This window comes from Equus przewalskii, chromosome 25, assembly GCF_037783145.1.
Source record: "Equus przewalskii isolate Varuska chromosome 25, EquPr2, whole genome shotgun sequence".
In the NCBI taxonomy this organism is placed as follows: domain Eukaryota; kingdom Metazoa; phylum Chordata; class Mammalia; order Perissodactyla; family Equidae; genus Equus; species Equus przewalskii.
The window spans coordinates 3,071,016-3,092,880 of record NC_091855.1 but is presented as its reverse complement, the minus strand read 5'-3'; the positions used below and the strand labels follow the sequence as shown (position 1 = coordinate 3,092,880).

At 40.6% G+C, this 21,865-nt stretch overlaps 1 protein-coding gene across 9 annotated transcripts in view; it reads right to left on the bottom strand.

Moving 5' to 3' along the window:
- Positions 1-21,865, bottom strand: part of FBXO34 (F-box protein 34) — a 75,607-nt gene that overhangs the window by 11,457 nt on the left and 42,285 nt on the right. Inside the window, exon 1 of one of the 9 annotated variants that reach the window (XM_070593996.1) lies at positions 15,433-15,525. The exons of the other annotated variants lie outside the window; for them this stretch is intronic. Within the exon in view, the coding sequence (XP_070450097.1) occupies positions 15,433-15,455 (23 nt within the window). The 5' untranslated portion in view covers positions 15,456-15,525. Of the gene's footprint in view, positions 1-15,432; positions 15,526-21,865 lie in introns of those variants that run through there. 9 annotated transcript variants of the gene reach the window in all.

Here is a 21,865-nt window from a genome sequence, read left to right as displayed (position 1 = left end):
TAGATAACAGTCTCCTGGATCTATACTTTCCTTGCTACAAAAAAACCCCATAGGAATACTAGGTTCAATTACGACACAAATAAAATTGAACAGACGCTGTTAGAATTATTTAAAGAGTTTTATCGTTCAAATTGGGTCAGTTTTTCTTAAGTGTCAGGTAAAATCTCTACACAGAACTGTGATCAACTAAAGTAGACATATCAGCACATAAGAAGCCATACTAATCCAACTACGTAGAAACTGCTTCCACGGCCATCCAGATGGAAAAAGTGCCAGGACCAGGAGGGTCTCAACACAGGTGCAGGCGTAAGCAAAGACTCCACGAGCCCCTCAGCACTGACAGAATGCACCAGCTCAGGCAGAACAAGGTCAAAAAGACAGCATTGCTCAAACTGAGCTCCGAGAATATTGGGGGCTGACTTTTTGGGGGAGGGCGTTCACACCTCTTTTTTTTGAGGTAACACTGCTTTATAACATTATATAAATTTTAGGTGTGCATCACTCTATTTCCATTTCTGGGTAGACTACATTATGTTCACCACTTTCTTAACTAATACCCTCTAAAGCCATGTCATGGCAACTTTGAACTGTACCTCAGGAGGGCTGGATGGTGAGCAATACACAATTTAATGGAAAAATCCTATATTGTCTGTTAATAGATAGGGAGCAACACAGAACAGCCTTTGGAAACACATGCATGGTTTTCAAGAACTCAGTGCTCACAGCTGTCATCATTCTTAGATTTCACAATGGTATTTAAATACAGCACAGACCTGCTTCACAGTTATCTGCCATACAGATTCTCTATCATGATTAAAGACTGAAAAAGCTAAATTCCAGAAAATAAGGTTTATGATAAGCTTAATGGGACAACCAAGTACAATATTACAAGTTAGGAAAGTAGCCACTACTTTGCTGTTCTACTGTGATCACAACAAGTGACACCTAACACAATCTAACAATACTGCAAACACTGAACGAGTGATATTTATGCAAGGTGCTATGGGTCCCCCCCTCCGCTTTTCTTGGAGTAGGGAGGAAAGGGGAGGGCTGGAGGCAGAACACTTGCTCAGGCTGTTATGAATTATTAACTAACACTTGAGGATAGAGACCAATTGAAATATTACATTGTTACATTTACCATGTTCCACTAAGCTAACCCAGTGAACAGGAGCTCACAAATTTATTTCCTATTGCTCCTGTGACAGAATGCCAACAGTCACAAAACACTGGCATGTCACTACTGCTACCAGAGCTGATGAGGCATCTACAATTTGGTAGCCCCTGCTAGAATGAACATCAAAATCCAGATGAAGCCTAACTAAGTTTAGTCCCCCCAAAATTAATATATTTTGAAAACTATATTGAGTGTTACCAAGAAAATGTTCCTTCACAGGTTCAGATATTCAGCATTTCTGTTAAAACTTTCTTGCTTATTTTTCCTATTCTAATACTTCTTACAGAAAACAAAGGAGAAGAAAACCCTTCATATAGCATTTTACTTCCTTGAGTGAGCTGATGCTTTTTTTTTACTTTGAAACCAATCATTCTTCCATATATATTTTTATATAAATTTATATATTTTTAAGGCAATAGCAATTTTTGACATCACTTGCACACGCAGTCCTTTCAAAGAACTGATCAGAGCCCTCTGACTGAAATGTAACTCAGACATAAGGATGTCATGTTTCCTAGGGAATAAATGTTAAAGATTCTAAGGTCAGCCATGAACACAGTTCAAAAATCCATTAGGTGCCAAATAACATTTGATATGAAAAACAACAGAGCAACTACTAACTGTCCAGTCTAAATGTCACTCCGCACTGTGCCTGGCTGCCAACACTCACTCACCCCTGGGTGCGGCCTGGATCTTAAGGCAAGTACCTAACACAGCCAGCTGGACACACCACGATAGGTAACAATTTTAAAATGGCTTATCCCTCGGAAAGAACAAAAAAGAAGGTAAAAACATAAAACTTCAGGGTAACAAATATTAAGGCACCACACAAAACAGTTTGCTTGCAGTATCAATGCAGACCAACGGGCTGGCAAATGCAGACTGTCTGAAACCCTGCTGGGGGTGGAAGGGGCAGGGTTATTCCTTCAGAAACGGGACCCATGGTGTTTACCAAAGAAACAGAGCCCAGCTGTTTAGTAATCACTCCTCCTTCCACCACATTCCTCTAGGGTCTGCTGAACCAAGACTGACGCAGCAGTCTGTGCACTGGCTGGTCGAGGTACACTTTGTTAAGAACCAGCACTTGTAAAGCAATGAGGTTTATGGTCAATAGAAAACTGAAAAAGTTGTGTACTTTGGGGCCTGTTTTTAGAGCTCATCAAAGCCAGTTTAAATACTGGAGTTAAAAATGAGTACTTGCACAGGGTAATGTGAGAAATCTACACTACAGAAAACCACCCATTAGGCACTGAGGAGCCCATACTGTCATGTGATTGGACAAAAAACACATACTCGAGTGTATGTGCTTGTATAAGACCTCTCACATAAAACTATTCCTTGAGGACACAGAGGGTCCGTCTTTATCTTTCTAACCCCACAGCCATCCCATTCTGCAGAATTTGACTAAACCTGGAATTCCTAAAGCCAAATAGGAAAGGTCATGGTTTATAACAAGGTATACAAAGGGTAAAGTTTGGGCATTTAGAAGTAGCTTTGCAGCCAGCCCAGTGACACAGTGGTTAAGTTTGGCATGCTCTGCTTAGGTGGCCCAGTGGTCGCTGGTTTGGATCCCGGGTGCAGACCTACACACCGCTCATCCAGCCATACTGTAGCAGGCGTCCCACATATAAAATAGAGGAAGATGGGCACAGATGTTAGCTCAAAGCTAATCTTCCTCAGCAAAAAGAGGAGGATTGGCAGCAGATGTTAGCTCAGGGCTAATCTTCCTCAAAAAAACAAAACAAAAACGAACTACTTTTGTGTAAACCCAGAATCCAAAAAGAAGTCAGGGAGGAAAAGAACCCTTATAAATCCTATCCTCTAGAAATTCCTGGATGTGACTAGGCATTTACTTAACATAGTTGTAACCATATTGTACATACAATGTTGTACTTTTTATTACATGGCCTTCGAACCCATCAACTGTTAAGTGTGTAAGTACCAGAACTAATTAAACCATTCCCTCCAACCCTGGCCATTACAACATAACATCTTCACAGATACAATCTTTTATGCATTTAAAGGTATGTCCGTAGAAGATTCCCCAAAAGAGGAATTCTTGAGTCAGAGTGTGAGTAGATGAAAAATAAGCGAGAACAGAATAATCTGGCTTCATTCTAGAATAAGAGCAGCTCTACTAGCTCTAAAATGTTTATTGTGTGCCAAACAGAAACTGTTCTAAGCTCACAATCCCCCCCAAAGCCTAATTATACTCTTATTATCTCCAATATTATACTCTTACTATCTTCATCTGTAGATGAAGAGATCAAAGCAGAATGTGGTTAAGGAAGTTGCCAAGCTCACACAGCAAGCACATCAAGAAGCTGGATGTGCCCGCCAGCAGAAGCCCAAGGCCACACGCCTGCTACCACACTACACGACGAGGGAGGGAGCAGACAACGAACATATGAGGAGGTACTCCTTTAGCAAGCTTATTCTCAATGTCATAAACGAAGACTGAGAAGTCTAACCATGAAAAGAAGCAGAATTCTGGCTGTACGTTCAATTTTGGATGCCTTGAGTTTGATACCTTACTTAAAATCAATCGATTCGTTTACCAAATAATTAACCTCCCGGGGGCTTCAGCATGAACAAAACTGATGGAATTCCTGCCCTCGTGGCAAACCTGAGAAACATACAGTGATGCCTTAGCCTTCATTCATTTCCAAATCTAAAAGTTTCCAATGTATGGAATCAAGTTAAGCATCACTGGAAACATTCAAATTTTATTTTTGGCACAGAAAAACTTCAAAAATTGAATGTAAGTATGACAGTGTGGAGCAGATGCCTGAGGACAGATGACATTATCAGAGAATAAGGCTTGGCTGGAATGACTGTGCAGAACACAGGCAGGCGTATACACACAGCTACTGTCCTGGTGTTGATTTATAGTACACTTACTTACGAAAGTTAGCTCCATGAGATGAGAAATGTTAGAGGATAGAATGATATTAAAATAGAACCACAGACAAACGGGAAACTGTAAAATGATAAATCAATAAAGAATAAGACCAATAAGAATAGGAATTAATTGGGGCCGACTCTGTGGCCGAGAGGTTAAGTTCACGCACTCCGCTTCGGCAGCCCACGGTTTCGCTGGTTCGAATCCTGGGCGCAGACATGGCACTGCTTGTCAAGCCATGCTGAGGCGGCATCCCACATGCCACAACTAGAAGGACCCACAACTAAAAATACAGAGCTATCTACTGGGGGGCTTTGAAAGAACAAGGAAAAATAAAATCTTTAAAAAAAAAAAAGAATAGGAATTAATATTAATATCTGTTATATCTAGATTTCCTAGGTCCTACCATCTCTTTCTGGTACTAGACTGTGTGAAGCTTTATATAACACTTCATCATTTCCCCAAAAATGTACTAGGGCAAAGAGAAACAGTTACTTTGTTATACTTTCTACTGTCACTCAACCTCTACTTCATCATGAGTGTACTGGTTTGCTAGGGCTGCCATACAAAATGCCACAGACTGGGTGATTTGAACAACAGAAGTTACTTCTCACAGTTTCAGAGGCTGGAAGTCCAAGATCAAGGCATCTGCAGGTTTGGTTTTTTCTGAGGCCTCTCTCCTTGGCGTGCAGATGACCTTGTGTCCTCACATGGTCTTTCCTCTGCACACACAGGCACACATGTCCCTGGTGTCTCTCTTGCATGTTCAAATTTCCTCTTCTTCTAAGGAGCCAGTTAGATTCAATTAGGGCCCACCCTATCTACCTCCTTTTAACTTAATCACCTTTAAAGGCTGCCTCTGCAGATTCAGTCACTTTCTGAGGTACTGTGGGGGTTAGGACCTCACTCCATGAAGGAGGGGAGGCTGAATTGTATTCAGTAGGGTAAAATGTAAACAATGGGGTAAAATGCAAGAACTCGCAGGTTAAAGTTTGATGTTTTAAGATCACATAAAAGAAAAGCAAGCGATTTCGATTAGATCTCTACATAATCCAAGTTGGCTCAAGAGAACACTTCAAATGATTCAAGAGCTCACTGCTCAATAATAAACAGCTGGACAATCTTCTAACTTTCTGCCAAATACGTCAGGAAGGGAGAAAGCATCCTCATTCTTATTAAAATCTCATTTATACAGCGTACGGTGGTTCTTAACCTTTTCTGCAGTCACTAAGCCCTTTGAAGGGCTGATGAAAGCAAAGGGCCCCTCCTCAGGAAAGTGAGGAGAAACGGCAGGTGGCTACAAAGTGTGGCACCATCGGCTCAGGAGACACACGCCACCTCCCTAAGGCATCAGGGTACGTGGACTCAGGTTCAACAGCACTCACCTAAAGGTCCACTGATTATCTAAATTAAAAATTAAGTCTGTCCAAAAACAGAACGAAATACTTGAAGTTGAGATTATCTTGAAAAATATAGGATTTTGCAGTAACCATGTTTACATTAGCTACTTCCAGTCCTTTGGGAAGTAGCTAAATGATTAACCAAATAATATCAGAATAGATTTTAATCCTACTAGCCAACACTAAAGGTGAGGAAAGGACAGAAGAGGGAAGAAATATTATTTCAGAAGATCTAAGAAAACCTATTGCAATTCGGCACAAAATCCCAGAATAAAAAAGAGAAAACAATAGGTAGGAATCACTAGCAGGTTTCTTGTTAACTGAAAGAAGACCCATTATTTTCTACCTACCAAACTCATAGCCAGCAGAGATAATGTTACGTTGTGGAATTTTTAAAGCTGGCTTGTATTCTACTCTCTCCAGGCATAGGTGCTCCCTGACTCCTCAAAAAGCAGGTCTGGATCCGTTCCGACGATGGGGCAAAAAAGAAACTTACACAGGATTCTACTACTCTACTGAGGGAACTCTGGATAACTGCACTAAGATGGAAGCTCTCCAGAACAGGGACCCTTGTTTGCCTGGTTTTCCACTGTTGCTCTGCAGCCTCACTTGCAAAAATGTTTGCTGAATTGGAACGAATGACATATTTTAGATGCGACACTAGAACCTGGAAAACGGGATGCGACGTAACATCCATCTCTGCTGTAAAAGCACCCCCTCTGGATCGCTGCAGCTGGGCTGGACCCAATGAGGTATTAGATGAAGGCCCAGAAAAGAATCTGTTACTCCTTAAAGAGATTTACTATACCTTATTTTCTAAAGAGTTACATAAAACCAACTTGAAGAAGCATCTGACAAACTGCTAAAAAACTTAAATCTCCTGATCTATTATTTTAATTTCTCTTCTATGTCCATTTACACAAAAGTCCAAGTTCATCTGGAAAGCAGAAACAAAATCCTCGAAAGAGAAGTGAAAATCAGGTTTATTCCATTGCAGACATATCTGAACAATAAATTCAACCACACTCAATAGCTTTGAGTAGGAAGCGAGTCTGCTCACCTCCAGAGCGTTGACCTTGACCAAGATCTGAAGAGAGGAAAGGAGAACGGCAATGAGTGTAGGAGGGGAAAGAAGTTAACTGTCTGGTCACTTTCAGATTTACCGAGGAAAATCTCCCATGAACCCCGCCCGTTTCTTCTTACAGGCGGCGCTGAGCTGGTCAGGCCACTGGGCCTTAGACCACTTTCTAGGCCCCCAGCTTCAGCTGCTCGCTTTACAGGAAACACCAATGAGGAGACTTTTCTTCCTAAACAAATTCCTTCCAGAAACAAACAAAAATATTGTCATATTATAACTGTTTATTAGAGGACCAATTGGAAGGTCCTCAAAGACACCATGTGGGCCTCAGATCCCTTTGGATAGTACTCAAATGTAAAATGTACCAATTATGAAATGGCACTTGCTGTAAACTAGAAAACCGAACAAAATCACTTCTCTTCCAAGCCTCCCTGCTACAATTTTGTTTAAAAACTACACAATTTCGAAACCGAAGTCTTCAATAAGTAACACCAGAGCTAACTGTACTGAGCAGATAGATTTTAAAGACTTTAATTTTTCCTTTTTCTCCTGAAAGCCCCCCGATACGTAGTTGAATATTTAGTGGTGGGTCCTTCTAGTTGTGGCATGTGGGACGCTGCCTCACCGTGGCCTGACGAGCGTTGCCTTGTCCACACCCAGGATCTGAACCAGCGAAACCCTGGGCCGCCGAAGCAGAGCCCAAGAATTTAACCACTCGGCCATAGGCCGACCCCTAAGCAGATATATAGATTTTTTTTTTTTTTTTTTTTTTGAGGAAGACTGGCCCTGAGCTAACTGCTGCCAGTTCTCCTCTTTTTGCTGAGGAAGCCTGGCCCTGAGCTAACATCCATGCCCATCTTCCTCTACTTTATATGTGGGACGCCTGCCACAGCATGGCTTGACAAGCGGTGCCATGTCTGCACCCAGGATCTAAACCGGCGAACTCCGGGCGCCCAAAGCGGAACATGCAAACCTAACCGCTGCGCCACCAGGCCAGCCCCAAAGCAGATATATTTTAGACTTTATTGTTCCCAGTTCCAAGTGAAGCCTAGAAATGATTTTTAGAAAAATAAGCTCATTTAAAAAATAACTTAAATAAGCAAGTAAGACTTTAAAATAGCAATTTATATTCCACAAGTAGGGAAGTACACATTAATTCGAATGCATATTTATCCCCAATAAGTATTTCTAGCTGGGAAACAACCAGCAGTGAGCCCTGCAAGACAACTTCCTGACTAGATGAACTCTGTGGGTGTGAAGTCATTCTGCGTGATCAGCTACCCTACAGTAGTTTGCACATCTCAATACCAAATCATGTACTATACTTTAATCACTGCTACAAAGTCAGAGAGACAATACTGATTCAAAATAAAATACACATAAAGCTATTAAATGCCTTAAAGAAAAATTTCCTGATAGGTTTTGATTCCAAATAAATGGAAGGAGTGATAGAAATAGATATCAATACGTTCCAACTTTTACTGAGTTAATGGATCTAGGCATTGATCATCAGTAGCTGCTAACATCACAAAATTGAAAAACACGACCAGATATAATAAGCTCCTGATCGGGGAAACACACACACACACACACACAAAATCTATTCTAATCTGGTCAATCCTTTACAGCCAGCTACCAATTTACAGGAAACAAAGGAGACAGAGAAATAGGTTAAACACCCGAGGGATACAAAACAGAAGACTCTAGATTGCAGGGAAACTACAGAACAAAATAAGGCTGGTTTCTTCAAGCAGACTCCAAGTTAGAGAGAAAGACAGAGAGATGGGGGAGCCTATATACTAAGACTTCAGAAACTAACCAACTAAATATGTGGGTCCTGAGTCAAATAGACACACCGTAAAAATTAATATATATGTGTATGTATATATGTCTTTTTAAGTTCTCATCTCTTAGATATTCATCCCAAAGTCTTTTTAGATTAAATGATATGATGTCAGATTTTCTTCAAAACAATAGGGAAAGAAGAAATGGCTAGGAGTCTAGATCAAACAACATTGGCCATGAGACAATCAATTGTTGAACTGAGTAATGGCTAAGTGGGGGTTTAACATTCTACTATTTCTATATTTTTGTACATAATTACTGGTCTTTAAAAAGGAACAACAAACCAATGGAAGCATTTGGAAAACAATGGATGAGTGAGCCTCGACACATCCATTATGCACACGTTGCGGAGCCACGTGCACGCTGATGTGGGGGGAGGCAACTGGGCTCCAGCGGCTCCCGGGGAAGGCAGCTCTGTGGGCCTCACCGGAATTCCCTCTCCACCTGGCCCCACAACGACCTATGCACCACTTCTTCCTGGTTCAGACACTGGGCACCAGCCCTACTCCACACCCATTACTGAAAACTGAACAGGAAGTAAATTAGAAAGCAACAAAAAGGATAAAATGGAAATGGAGACAAGCACACAGGCAGTCAAACAAAAAAGAACTGAAAGACAACAGCAGTCAAGGCCAATCAATCCATTTCTTAATTAAACAGAAATGGCTTTCAATTCCTCATTCTGTAACCTAAATGAGCAGTCTAATACCTGAATCTGCCTTAAGTGCACTTAACTTTTATAACTTTAAATATAAATTAAACGTTTAAATAAATGCATAGGAAATTTTGCTATTTAAAGAGATCTAATTGTAAATCCTTTTATAACAACAGTCACTCCCCACATGCACCCATGGGAAAGAGGGAAATGACAGTATTAATATTAAAATATTAATTTTTTGAGGAAGATTAGCCCTGAGCTAACTACTGCCAATCCTCCTCTTTTTGCTGAGGAAGACTCGCCCTGAGCTAACATCTATGCCCATCTTCCTCCACTTTATATGTGGGATGCCTACCACAGCATGGCTTTTGCCAAGTGGTGCCATGTCCACACCCAGGATCCGAACCGGGGAACCCCGGGCCGCCAAGAAGCAGAACGTGTGAACTTAACTGCTGCACCACTGGGCCGGCCCCTAAACTATTAATATTAATAATAATGTAGCCATTGGTATTTATTGAGCACTTAAATTATACATGATTCTAAAGAGCTTGATTATGTATGTATATGAACTAATTTCATCTCCAGGACAACTCTGAGATACATACAATTATTATTATTATGCCCATTTCACAAAGGTGAAAACTGACCATTTAAAGTGTAATGAATATTTTAAATGACTGATTATACAAGCACCAGTTCATCTTAGAATTCTAAGTGATGGGTCGCTTTTTAAAAATGTACTTTATAGGATTTTAAATGAAGCCGTGTGTGTATACACACACTTATTTATATAACAGTTAACAGTAGAGCCACCAAATCAGCTGTACAGAGGTTCCTAATTACAACTACAGTGTATTTATTATATTTTCTAAACCCTCAAAATCAAAGGGGTTCTCCATTCTTTAAAAGGAAAAATAAGTCACAGACTAAAGTCACTTCAAGTTCATTTTAATAGAAATGTTTCCCTTTGCCCAGGAAATTACCAAAGACCCAAAGATAACTGAACATGCACAGATCCAAGCTGAAGAAAAAGCCAAAAGGAAAGCATTCCATACCATCAGCTACTTAAGGGCAGGAAGGATTCTAGAATAGCATCCTAGTCTCCTACATCTTTATCAATCTGGCCTCCAAATAAAGCAGGAGATAATAATGCTGAGAGACCCCTTTGACTAGAACACCTCCACTTCACTGTCACACAGCCTACTAGCGGATCCACCTAACAGGCTGGGTGGGAAACCCAGTGTGACAGGGCAATCGTCGCCCTCCGGGGACCATTTCTTAAGCTCAGTTCCCTAACTCCCACCCCACCTCCCACAAGGACAAGTCTGTTCTACCACATGACTTCCTTATTTCTCTACCAAGCCTCAACACCCTCTCAGTCATCAAAGGTTGATAACTTAGCACAGCGGTTCTCAATCTTTTTTGGACCCTGGACCCTTTTCAGAGTCTCAGAAAAGGTTTCAGAGTTCTCTGCCCCAGAAAAATGCCAGAGTACACGTAAACAATTTTCTATAGAACTCTGGGCGTCTGATTAATAGCTCCTGCCTTAGTCCCTCCTTCTGTTTTTCCCTGCATCTTCATAGTGGCCATTTGACCTTTCTTCCCTACCTGTTAACATCTTTATCGTTCTTTACCCATCAGAACTGAAACTGCTTACACAAATGGGCCCCTCCCTGCCCAGGCCTCATCCACTGCCCCACCCCAACCATCGATATTACGGAACGGCTTACCATATGCCTCTGAATTCCCAGAGCTGGGCTTCCCTTGAGACACGTACCGCGGTCTACCCTGTCTTCATCTCCCCTCCTACACTGTAAACTCCTGAACAGTATGCATCCCCTCACTCCTTTCTGTATCGCACACAGAACACGCAGCAAAATGCCTCCCTCGTGCCTGGCAAGTATTCGTTAGAGCGAGTCCATGTCCAACCTAAGGACTTGAAAGAAACCAGCCAATCAGCAAGAATCTCTTAAGTGGGACATTGTGAGTGTCTGACTAATCAATACTTGGGCAGCCCAGGAAGTCGATGCAGGCAAGCACCTCCACCCATGGTTCCTGATCTAGCGCCCTGCTCTCTCACAGAGGGGAGGTGGATGAGGTGGAGGCACAGAGGACGCGCTCCAGGCCATGGGCACTTTTAATCTGTGTTACTTTTCTGCAAAGCAGAAAGTAGTTTGGCTTGAGTAGCAGCTTTTTTCCCAGCGCTCTAGTTGCCTAAAACATTCCTATGCAATATCAGATTTTCAAGAAAATTCTACTCACCAACCATGTGCAAACACACGCTTCCGCAATAAAATTATTTAACTTAATACTGTCAGTTTAACTAGAGTAAAAACAGCTTTCATACTTTCCCGTTGCTAATTACCTCCAGGACAGAACAGTCTGGATCTGCAGGCTTTCAGCTATGAGTTAGGCAACCTCCCTCTCATTCTGAAAGCCCCAAACCACATCCTTTAAATACTAAAACACACAGACACTAAATCCCAAAAAGAAACACTGTACAGTCTCCCCAGGATTCTTTACTATATTAAACACAGCTGTCTAGGGTCATGTTTACATGGATTTAAAAAAAAGCCAAACCAACATCAGCACTAACAAAATTTCTGACAAACAGGCTCCTCTACACCCAACTAGAAAGGAAGAGAACATGGAGTTTAAAAATATTTCCATCTTTAAGGGCCATAAAAACATAAACTATGTCCTATTATCATGTTTTAGTTATTTCTGTATAACAGTTTTATATATATATTTTTAAAGCCACAATGCTTTATTACTTTAACAGAAAATTCTAACTTCCCTGGTTCTAAATTAATTATAAAGTATGCAGAGTTCATACCCAGAACTCTTAGGTACTTCAAATTATTAACAAACCAAACCACGAAGGAGAATCTGATACCCAAGATCAGATTTCAGAGCTGGCTTAATAGATGGTGAAACTCTACAGGTCAGACAAAAAAGCCAACCGTGGTAGGAGGTAGAAACGATATAGAGCGCTCTCACCCAAAATTTCTACAACTAAGCCCATTCCTCTTTCCTACTGCAAATCTTTCAGAAAAATACTATTAGTACAAATAAAGTAACTAATCATAATTCACAAACTACTGGAATTTATGACGTGTGGGTTCAACGCTTCCTTTCCATCCTCAAAGCAGGATCCTACTCCCTAGGCAAGGTGGCCCTGTAGCTAACAAACCACAGCTCACTGGAAAAAGATAACAAACATCTTTCCTAAACATAACAGCACCTGAGCTGTAAGGAATGCTTTCTATCTACAAAGCACTTTCACAAATGTTTCATTTGGCCTTCTTTCTGTTCCTCAGCTCATTTGCATCTTGGGGCCTTTGTACCAGCTGCTCCTTCTTTCTCCCCAATCTCTGCATGCCTATCCTATTCCCCTTGTGGTCCTCAGGTCACCACAAACCTCATATCCCTCAATGTTTCTGTACCCCAAAGTCTGCAATCATTGTGCCAAAAAGGCAATAAAAACTCAAAGTGAAACATGCTCAAGATCACAGTAGTGATGTAGCCATTCCTTCAAAGGTCAACATTTTCTGATACACGAAAAATTCAAAACACACCACATTTTAAGTTATAAAACATAAACAGAGGGACACACCACGTTCTCTCCATGAAAACACTCTACAATGTCTTACTGCAGGAACTGAGACGTAGGCCCCTATTGTATTAAACACTTCCCTCCCAGTTTTAGAAAGCAAAGTAGAAGGCAACTGGAGAAACAGCTTTGTATCCAAAAAGCCTTCGACAGTGATCAGCAGAGAACTCAACGTTACCTAGAGACAAACCTGAAGCTCGCCTGCAGCCCCTGGGCTCTCACAGAGCGCTGACAGCGTGAGACCTAGGTGCACACGCAAGGAGGCCCTTTCAGTCAGTCCATTCAGGGTTTCACGTAACAGTGCCTTCAAGTAACACCTACTGTAATTCTTACTTCTACTAGGAGTGGAATGTATAGGTGAGAAAAATACTCAACATCCAAGGATAATCAAATAGGATGCTCTTCCATTCCTGAATTCACTTGGAAAATAATTACCTAACACCTCCAGATATGCTCCAATGTGCTTGAAACCCTGAGTTAATGAAGGCAAAACAAAAGCCAAACAAGGTGTGAACAAAAGTTTCAGCAGCGATTCAGACAGAGAAAAGCGGAGAGGGTGAGTTATCACAGTGGCTTTAAAACATGAGTCTGCTGAGTGAACGTCAGCATTTATAGCGCATGTGTCTATTTAGTTTTTCAAACTTGATTCAAACTAATATCAAAATACCGAGTATTGTATACATTACGTATTTTCTCTTTATAGTTGCATAAGATCTAGAAGCATACAGGGTTTACTAGTTTTGTTTACACATATTTAACTACATTATAATGTAACAAAAATTTTAACATTCTCTCTATATTGAAGGGCTTCAGTAAATTTCTTCCTTTGGCTGGGATTCATGATACTCAAGTTTACAAAATACTGCTCCAGACCAGAAATTAATCAGTGTAGGAGAGGATGACAGCAGCATAGGAAAAACTATTCTTATACTGACAATAGAAGCGTATACCAGAGACGTGAGTAACAGTCTAAGAAGGTGGAGCTCTCTAGGCCCCACTCATCCAGATCTGTAACAGGAGTGCTGCACTCAAACTGCAATCATTACACGGGGCCGAAAGAGATCAGGCACCTTAACCAGGGGAGTTTTCACCAATCCTTAACCTTGGTGAATTTGCTTCCATTGCATATCACAAGAATAAAACAATTTCCATCTCTAATTTGAACACCTAAGCAATCATTTCTGCTTCTATTCAAATCTCACACTGGGAGCTAAACTATCAATTAGATCTTTCATTCACTCACCACTGAGCATCTACTATGTACCAGGCACTCTTCCAGAGACTGAGGATACAGCAGTGAACAAAGTACAAAACTTCCTGTCCTCAAACTTCTGCTCTAGTTGGGAGACAGGCTAAAAAAGCATATGGTACCTAAGAGGTCTCTATGGAGAGAAAGGGAAGCAGGGAGTGTGTCATACACAAACGATGCATTTAGACATAAGGTTTCAGACAGCTATTTCACAGTCAACCATATGATGAAACATTTTTTTGGTGAGGAAGAGTGGCCCTGAGTTAACTCCTGTTGCCAATCTTCCTCTTTCTGTTTGAGGAAGATTGTTGCTGAGCTAACATCTGTGTCAGTCCTCCTCTATGTCATGTGGGATGCCGCCACAGTGTGACCTGATGAGTGGTGTAGATCCGTGCCTGGAATCTGATCCAGTGAACCCAGGCTGCCAAAGAGGAGCACATGGAACTTTAACCACTATGCCACCGGGCCTGCCCCCTAAAAACTTTTAAATAAAATCTACTAGAAATAATGAGTGCCCATTTATATATGAACCCAGAAATGGGAGGAGAACATCAGGATAACACACAGAAGCAAAATGGCACAAGAGCAAGGTCTTTTTTGAACTGAATCTAATCCTGGTGTGTGCTCAAACCATTCCTGAAATACTCTAAATAGATCTGAAACAAATTTTAGAGGAACATTTACAGAGACAGACAAAAACTGAGAGGTTGAGACAATACAGGGAAAGAAAGAACTCCCGGGAATCAAGTTAATCAATAGTCACTCACCGTTAGCGTAAGTGTACAATATTTCCTAAGTTTTCAATATTAAAACTAAATTTGGATGGAAAGAGAAAAATGACATCATGGCTGTCTGATGCCACTCAGCTCTAGATTTCTTGCATGATTACAGGAAACACACAAATCAAAACTACAGATGAATGCCTTTTCCAGGCTCCCATCCAGGAAGACGGAGAGGGGAGGGAAGAACACCAGTAGTTACAGGGACAAAAAACAGGCAAATCAAACAGGAAAAAATTATCTCTGACAGAACTTACCACGAAAACAAAGGCTAGCCATGAAGAAAAACGGCTCTAAAATTAACATTCTTCCTAGCATGGAACCAGGAAAATGGAAAAGCTCAAGAGGCTAAGAGGAAATCTCCTTAAAATACTTAAATTTTATCTGAAAAATCAAATTATTGTGAAATTTTCTTGATGTTCTTAAAAAAAGACTTTAATTCCAAAATGCCCTTTTTAAAAGAAAGCCACACAGGTATTTTAATTCTATCCCATCACCACATTTCTACCCATATTCCCACCAGTCCAAGAAACAAAATTCAGTGATTCTCCAAAATAACGTTGAATAGAAAATTAAACCTTTAGAAAGAGTGAGTCAAAAGTATCAAGAAACATAAAACTTGGTTAAACATCTTTTAAGATCATCCAATCCTGTTATTTCATGCTCAAAAAACTCCACATGATATTTTTTGGTTTCCTGAACATGCCCTCCTTCCCATTGGAATTACAAACCCTGAGAAACATAGAGGAATCATGAGATGACACCTAGCCAAGGCTTCACACACTGATGCAGGACCAGAAACCCACTTTTATCACTGCACTCAGTTGATGAGGCTCCCAAGGCTAGCTCATAATATAAACTGGTGTGTCAATTAAGTCATAATGGGGATCAAAATTCCAGTTTCAGAAATTGGAATGCCTGAGTCCTCCCTTCATATTGTCCCCTCTCCTAGTGTAATAATGAAACCAGTAGGTTTGGGTTACACATGAAAAAAGAATAATTTAAGGAAGAATCATCTAAGAAAGAATTCAACCAAGCTATGAAGAATCTTGATGTACAGTTTTTGACGGACAGCTAATTACACCCCCTTAAGTTTAGAACCCAAGTACTCACTCAGTGCACAGACTCAGCCTCCTCATCCACCGCCCTAAAGGCAGAACAAGCACAAGCACCCGCTTGAAATGCTTGTACTTAAGCTCCTCCTCAAGACCTAATCAACTTCAGTTTATTACATACTTTCTTCAGCTGATGTAACTAAATGGATTTTCACTTCCCAGGTGTCCATAATCTTCTGAGTTTGAACTAATTCCCTTGACTGTTCTAAACCTCTCTAGCTGCTCATTTACTAGATTATGTTCCTTCTAAAGACGTCTGATCACATCCATTAGTAGCCAGCTCTTTCTAATTTTCTGAGTCATCTTATCTCCAAGTTGAATAGTACACTCACTTTAAAGAGAGAAGCCTACTTAACCATTCATTCTTGCAACAAATGTTATTTCATGGAATTTTAAACATTTCTAAGGTTTAAGTATGGGATACTATAATAGAGAAAGAACTCAAAATACACCTGAATTTTGGAAATAAATTGCTTTTTAAAGACATTTTGCACAAATCTCCGTCAGCCCTTTCCAGGGCCTCCAGGCAGCAGTTCTCTAGCTCTCAGGGCACATTCTGTACCCAGCCCCAGGATTCTAATTAAGTTCCTGGGGAGGGGGAGGGAGCACTAATGAGCCTTAACTGGAAGATTCTCGACTGTCCTCAGGCGGAAAGTAAAGCCCCTGTGGATTAGTTTTGGAGTGTTTGTAATGTGACTGAACCTCAGTTCAGGGGATTTGACTACGCCACATACTCTCAGCTGCATCTCCTGAACGCTGAGGCTGTTTAGACACACCTTGAGCGGGCCTGCTGTCTAATCTGCAGAATGGTATTTGGATTGTCTCACATCCTTCTGAAAAGCAATGGACCAGCATCCTGCCCCGCCTCAAGAATGAGTTGGCTCCTGTTACTATGGTGATGAGCACCGTAGGAACAGAGATAATTTGCCACTTCACTGGAAATTCAAAGCATTCAGTAGCTTTGTTTATCAGGAATGAGGTGGGAGGACAAGCAAAACCAATTATGGAGGATATTTATAAACATGTAAAGGAGGGTGTTTCTTGACTCAGAATAACAAGATTTTAAATTGGTTAGCTTACAGGAAAAAATGAAGAGAGTATGAGGACTGAAGAAAATAAACATGCTGGACAATATTCTAACACGTACAGTTCTATACCATCCCTGAACTTGGCGCTACAGATTTTCCAGAACACAGGTTCTCAGATTGGTTTTCAGACTGATTAGACACAAAACAGTTTTGTTTATGTGTGACCAACAGTCTGGATGGGAAGAAACATCTACTGAAGCAACCAAGAATCAACCCACGCAAATACTGGTACAAGTCCAATGCTCCAGAAACACTGATGGTTTACAAGAAAGATGCGCTATCTCAATAAATTCTGTTTTTTTTAAAGATTGGCACCTGAGCTAACAACTGTTGCCAATCTTCTTTTTTTTTTATTTCTGCTTTTTCTTCCCCAAACTTCCCGAGTACATAGTTGTATATTTTAGTTGTGGGTCCTTCCAGTTGTGGCATGTGGGATGCCACCTCAACATGGCCTGATGAGCGGGGCAATGTCCGCACCCAGGATCTGAACCGGCGAAACCCTGGGCTGCTGAAGGGGAGCGCAAGAACTTAACCACTCGGCCATGGGGCCGGCCCCTCGATAAATTCTTAAAAGAAAATAATAATATTCAGCACCTATTCCTGATCTAGAAAATATTCTTAGCAAACTAGGGATAGAGGAAAACTTTACCTTAACAAAAGGAATCTGCCAGAAACTTATAGAAAATAGCATACACACTAACAAAATATTAAAAACATTCCCATCCTGGAGCTAGGAGTAAAAGGTCTCAGCTATCATATTACAAAAAAAGATTAAAATATTCAAAGGGAAGAGATAAAAATCTGTCATTATTTGCAACTACACCTTATCTGGGGCTTTCAAGTTAAGCAATAAATTAAATCAACTAAATTAATAAAAATTTGGCCTAATAGTAAGTTCACAAACTTAACCAGATAAAACATGAAAACTAAAAATAAAACAAAAAATGTTAAATGAAGAATTATCACATACCCCAGCAATTCTACCCCTACGTATACACCCAAAAGAACTGAAAACTGGTACTCAAACAAATCCTTATACACCAAAGTTCACAGTAGCGCTACTTAAAATAGCCAAAAGTTGAGAACAAGCCAGAGGTCCATCAGTGGACGAATGGATACACAAATAAAGAATCCAGACACAAAAGGTCACATACTGTACGATTCCATCTGTAGGAAATGTCCAGAATAGGCAAATCTAGAGACAGAAAGAAGATTAGTGGTTGCCTAGGGCCAGTTGTGGGTGGGGGAGCAGTGCAGCGATGGGGAGTGACTATTAATGGGTTTCTTTTGGGGGTAATGAAAATGTCCTAGAATTAGAGGTGATGGTTGCACAACTTTGTGACTACAGTCATGCAGGGCATAACGATATTTTGGTTAAGTGACAGACCACTTATGGGATGGTGGTTGCCTAAGATGAGCACCATCCAGCCTAGGTATGCAGGCTATACCATCTAGGTTTGTGTAAGTGCATTCTGTGATGTTCACACGATGACAAAGTCGCCTAATGATGCATTTCTCCGAACGTCTCTCTGTCATTAAGCGACACATGACTGTGTTACTAAACACCAGGGAACTGTAAACTTTGAAAAGGTGGATTCATGGCATGTGATTTACATCTAAACTAAAAAAGTACATGGAAAAGTCAGTAAGACTTGAGGTGGGAAAAACGTTACTCCAAAAACATATGTTAAAACTACAGCAATCAGGGGCTGGCCCCGTGGCCGAGTGGTTAAGTTCGTGCGCTCCGCTGCAGGCGGCCCAGTGTTTCGTTGGTTCGAACCCTGGGCACGGACATGGCACTGCTCATCAAACCACGCTGAGGCAGCGTCCCACATGCCACAACTAGAAGGACCCACAACAAAGAATATACAACTATGTACTGGGGGGGCTTTGGGGAGAAAAAGGAAAAAAATAAAATCTTTAAAATATAAATAAAGTAGGCCTGAAACAATAAGTCTTCTAGAAGAGAATATCGGCAGCACACTCTTTGACATCAGCTTCAAAAGAATCTTTTCGGACACCGTAACCCCTCACATGAGGGAAACAATAGAAAGAATAAACAAATGGGACTTCATCAGGCTAAAGAGCTTCTTCAAGGCAAGGGAAAACAGGATTGAAACAAAAAAACAGCCCACTAATTGGGAAAAAATATTCACAAGTTATTTATCCGACAAAGGGTTAATCTCCATAATATACAAAGAACTCACACAACTCAACAATAAAAAATCAAATAACCCAATTACAAAATGGGCAAGGGACATGAACAGACATTTCTCCAAAGAAGATATACAGATGGCCAATAGACACATGAAAAGATGCTCATCATCACTAATCATCAGGGAAATGCAAACCAAAACTACACTAAGATATCACCTTACACATGTTAGAATGGCAAAAATATCCAAAACCAAGAGTGACAAATATTGGAGAGGCTGTGGAGAAAAGGGAACCCTCATACACTGTTGGTGGGAATGCAAACTGGTGCAGCCACTATGGAAAACGTACAGAGATTCCTCAAAAAGTTAAGAATAGAAATACCTTATGACCCAGCCATCCCACTACTGGGTATCTATCCTAAGAACCTGAAATCAGCAATTCCAGAAGTTCCATGCACCCCTATCTTCATTGCAGCATTATTCACAATAGCCAAGTCATGGAACCAACCTAAGTGCCCAGCAACTGATGATTGGATAAAGAAGATGTGGTATATATATACAACGGAATACTACTCAGCCATAAAAAAGGACAAAGTCGTCCCATTCACAACAACATGGATAGACCTTGAGAGTATTGTGTTGAGTGAAATAAGCCAGACAGAGAAAGACAAACTCTGTAGGACTCCACTCATAGGCGGTAGTTAACATATGGACAAAGAGAACTGATCGGTGATTGCCAGGGGAAAAGGGGGTGGGGGGAGGGCACTAGGGGTGAAGTGGTGTAGCTACAACATGACTAATAATAATGTACAACTGTAATTTCACAAGGATGTTAACTTTTATAACCTTAATAAAAAAAAAATGTCTTGATGGGGTAGATCTCACGTTAAACATCCTCACCAAAAAACCAAAGAGGCACAAGCAAACTTGTGGAAGTGATGGATATGTCTATTAATTGATTGAGGTGATGGTTTCATGGGTGTATGCCCACACTCAAACCCATCAAATTGTATACATCAAATGTGCAGTTTTTTCTATATCAATTTTACCCCAATAAAACTGTTTAAAAAAATAACAGCCTCTGCAATATAAACAAGTATGCTGAAAAGACAGATGCCTACTTCATTATAAACAAAAACTTAGTGCATGACTGAGTAAAATGCAAAATCCAATGCTGTCAGATATGAGAGAATGGCTTTAAAATCTTACTGGGAACTCTTTTCTAAACAAAAAACACAAAACACTGACATATCTGACGAGATACAAATTTCAAACATCTATCTGGAAAAAAGACACCATAGACTGGGAAAAAATATTTGCAATATACACAAAGGATTAACTTCCATGATATTAAATAGTTTACCCAAGCCAATAAGGGCGAGAAGAGAGGACAATATTTTAGCATAACACTACTGGTGGAAAACAAAACTGGAAAGCTATATGTAGTTTGCAAATCTGTAGAAAGATATTATATAAGGTCCAGCAAACTGGATATTTTGAGGAGAGTTAGGGACATATTTTTTACATATATTTTTTACATACATATATAAATGTATTTACATACACGTATTACATATATTTTTACATCTATGTTTAATGTTGTTTGAATTTCTGATCATAGTATGTTAATTTTATAATATCAAAAACAATTTTAGAAGGAAAAAAGTCTGAGAGGCTAAACTTTAAGTAGCTGACAGCCACCGAAGCATTTTCAGAAGGGCAGCGGCATGGCTGGCTTCGTCTCTTTGACAGATCCCTGGAGCAGCTTTCCCGAGAGGCCATGAGAGGCACCAGGCTGGAAACAGGCAGGGACTCAATTCTCCACCACGGAACAACTGCTGAACACCCGTGGACACGCGGCACTGAGCTCACCACTGGGACCAGTTGGAGACGGTGCACAGGGTCTCAGGAAAAGGCCGTGTACACCTAGTTTGGGCGACAGTGCAAGGGACACAGGGCGAGGGAAGACACCCGTTCTTTTTTCTTTTGAAGTGGGGGAAGGAGGTGCAGGTAAAGCCCTTGCCATGTTAAGGCATCAGTGGACACTATCCTTCTGAAATGCCGTGTGTTACAGGAGGACTGGTCATTCCTAATGAGTGTAATCCATTTTTTGACAACTCGCTGAACAGAAAATGCTTTTAAAAAGCCCGTATCAGCCTTGCTCCTACAAGTATCTGTCTTATTTTCAAGATTCTTTGACTTTGGAAAGTCCATGTCCTAAAAATCTCTGAACACAGAAATTTCAAAGCCACCGTGGGTCATTTTCGCTGTGTCTATTTTTTTTTATTCTTTGGTTTTGTCAAAAGATGAATAAAAAGAGGACACAGTATTCATAGTCAATCCAAAGGAAAACATTTTGGTGAATGATATTAGAGGTATTTTTAATTATGATTTAATCCGCACAGGTTTCTTCTTACAGTTGACATGCTCCCATTTTATCACAGCCATCTGCTATTTCAACAGTCAAGCCAGTTTTAATAAAGACCATGACTACATAAAAATTTTTCAACTTTCTCACCTTAAAACTCATTCTTTTTAAAGTGTCTCCTAAGTGAAAGGAGGCAGAAAAAAGAACCTGCTAATAAGTTTGGAAAAAATTCACCCTACCACTTAGCTTAGGGCATTTCAAAAATGCGAGGGGTGTGACAGCAGCTCCTGGTTATGCCACTACCTTAGGGCTAACTGCTTTACCATCTGCCTTTTAGGAGCATCTCTGAGGTTGCTGGGCAAGCAGGCAATCACCATCACCTGGACAAAGTCAACGGCCAGAATGAGCTTTTCTTAAGCCTATCGTAATGCTACCAT